This window comes from Eurypyga helias, unplaced genomic scaffold (assembly GCF_000690775.1).
Source record: "Eurypyga helias isolate BGI_N326 unplaced genomic scaffold, ASM69077v1 Scaffold51655, whole genome shotgun sequence".
Taxonomy (NCBI): Eukaryota; Metazoa; Chordata; class Aves; order Eurypygiformes; family Eurypygidae; genus Eurypyga; species Eurypyga helias.
Window position 1 is genome coordinate 92 of NW_010250504.1, and position 2,786 is coordinate 2,877.

At 42.0% G+C, this 2,786-nt stretch overlaps 1 protein-coding gene across 1 annotated transcript; it reads right to left on the reverse strand.

The window, feature by feature from the left end:
• Positions 1 to 204: 204 nt before the first annotated feature.
• LOC104509658 (snRNA-activating protein complex subunit 1-like) lies at positions 205 to 2,223 on the reverse strand (the record flags this gene model as incomplete). Its single annotated transcript, XM_010151680.1, has 3 exons — positions 205 to 309; positions 773 to 913; positions 2,064 to 2,223. Coding segments are annotated over 3 exons (406 nt in total), but the record flags the coding sequence as incomplete, so codon positions are not given.
• Between the last annotated feature and the right edge of the window lie 563 nt (positions 2,224 to 2,786).

A 2,786-nucleotide genomic window follows, 5' to 3' on the forward strand; every position in this document is an offset into this window, starting at 1 on the left:
ACCACAGCTCTTACAAAATAAAGGCCATGGGTTTGAGCGTTCAGTAAAACTGCTGGCACAGGCTACTACCCTGGTTTGCATCCCATAAGACGACTTACAGAGGACAAGAGTGTGCTGATTAGATAAGTTATAGTTCTTGGACAACAGAAGAAGAACAACACAACAAAACACAGCGATTAATCTGCAGTTTAGCAGTTACTGTACCTCCAATACATCATTAGTGATGAGGCTGTTCACTCTGTTACTTGGGTCCTTAAATTCTTCTTTAAGTTCATTTTCCTCAATCTTCTTCTTAGTTCGGTAGTTTAGCTAAAGCAAGAGACATTGCTTTCTAAGCTAAAAGCAAACCTAAACCGGCACCTCCCCTTAAAATTCTCCCTGCATATCCAACCACCAAGAGATGCTGAAAGGCATAAAACCATCTCATCAACAAGGGCATGCAACTTTACTGTCGAGTGCTGAGTCACCGCTTTTCAAAAATTATTCCCTAGTCAAGAATTTAATCCAGCACCCAGATTCAAGAGTATGACATTTCCACAAACTATAAGATGTCTCAAACCTACTAAGAACATTAGATACTGAAAAAATACTTTCAGGTGAGAAGCATGCTACATTCCAACATCCTCTAAGCTTTATGTCACATACATAATGCACACTACATTTCAACAGAGCCTCAAAGCTAAACTAAATACATGAGTGTTGGTGAACTGTCAGCTATTGAAAGCTGAAGATATTTTATTGAAAATGGTAAGTCATTAAGGTAATAACTCACTAGCTTTGGCATTGCTGTGAAATGGAATGCTCGAGCAAGTCGCAGTGTCCTAAAGATATATGCTGCGTCATAATGCTGGGAGTCTATCAGATCCTGTTGAAATCTCTGGATTTCAGGCCAATCCTTGAGTGCAATTCTGATCTGCAACAAAACAGTTGTATTTTGTCACACTGACCTGCATATTTCAACAAAAAAATTCACACGATTACTGCCATCATGTTATACTATGCGCAGTACTGCAGGGGCCTACAAGGAAGCTGGGAGAGGACTTTTTACAAGGGCCTGTAGTGACAGGACAAGGGGTAATGGGTTTAAACTGAAAGTGGGGAGGTTTAGATTAGATCTCAGGAAGAAGTTCTTCATGGAGAGGGTGGGGAAGGCACTGGAACAGGTTGCTCAGGGAAGCTGTGGATGTCTCATCCCTGGAAGTGTTCAAGGCCAGGCTGGATGAGGCTTTAAGCAGCCTGGTCTAGTGGAAGGTGTCCCTGCCCATGGCAGGGGGGCTGGAACTGGATGGTCTTTAAGGTCCCTTCCAACCCAAACCATTCTATGATTCTTTATTAATTCCTGGGCTCTCTTAACAGTTGCTATCTAGCAGTGGTTTTAAAATTCCCTAAATTCATCTCTATAAAAGGCACTGACTACTTTCAAGTTAAGATATGAGATGTAATGGCATCAGTGTAGAATACTTAAAATTCAGTTTCTTATTTAAAGAATTTGGACTGAGTTTTGCATATGCATACAACATACATCACAGTTTCCAAGCAATACACTTCTTGCACTGAGCTTCCAAGTCCTTCATACTGGTCTTCTGTCCTAACAGCATCAAGGAGACAGGTCATACAGGCACTCACCCTTTCAACCCATTTACAAATTCCACTTCCGATTAACAGGAACTGGAAATAATTCAGCCAGTCTTCATTCTGTTGAAGTTCTAAGGAATAACTGAGGCTGTAATGGCGTTCTCCCCACAGCTGATGAGCACATTCTCTGCTCTCACTTAAAGCTAGCTGTCTTAATTTCTGAAGAGATAAAACCTTTCTACCTGGCATACGAGAATTCTGAGACTGCAGCTACAATTTAGGAGGCATAAACAACACGGTAGTCACCAACACTTAATGTCTCAAAACCAAAGCTGTTTGAAAGGCTACCTTTTCCAAAGGGACCACCTGGTTCTAAATATTTTTTATTTTAGGAAAGTGAGAGGAAATGCCCTACCCATTTATAATGACAAAGACGACAGAGGTATACCATATATCTCTCTTAAGAATAAAACCTCAGGAACAATTACCTTTTGTTTTGGCTGGCAGAGCTGTGTGCTGTAGAGTCCATACAAAAGGTACAGAGCACCAACTCGAATCTGGAAAGCATACGGGGGTAAGAAGTATTGCTGCGCCAGTTCTAAAGTCTTCTTTGTGAGCTTATTCCTCTCCAAAGCTCTTATTCTACCACTAAAGTAAACAAAAAGGAAGCATGTTAAAGCAAGCAATGATGAAAGTGCAAGATTTAGAAAAATTAAAAATAAATAAATAAGATTTAGGTATTTTAAAACATATTACCATAGGTCTCAAGTTCTAGGAAGCCTTCAAAGATGGCCAGATCTTAAGCTCTCACACAACACTTCATGTCATTCCTTGTATTAAACTAGATGTTAAGTGAGAAACGAAATACCCTAATTTAATCTCCTATCAGGTTCATCAAACTCCCTGAAGCGCCAGTGTCCAAGTCACACACGTAACGTACAAAATAAGCTGAGCTAATAACTGGTTTTCAGTATTACACAGGGACCGATGCTGGACTGCTATTCACCTGCACACAAGCAACCCTTTCCCAAAACTACGCCTGAAGGACAACTCGGCTCACCGATACCCCTCTTAAGGTCCCCGCACTACGGAGGGACAAGCTCAGCGGAGGGGAGCTGAGGGTTTGGGAGGGGGAAGACAACCCTCCGAGGAGAGGCACAGCCGCCGAGCACCGCGCAGAGACGCGAACGGGCGGCCGCACACGGTGTCTT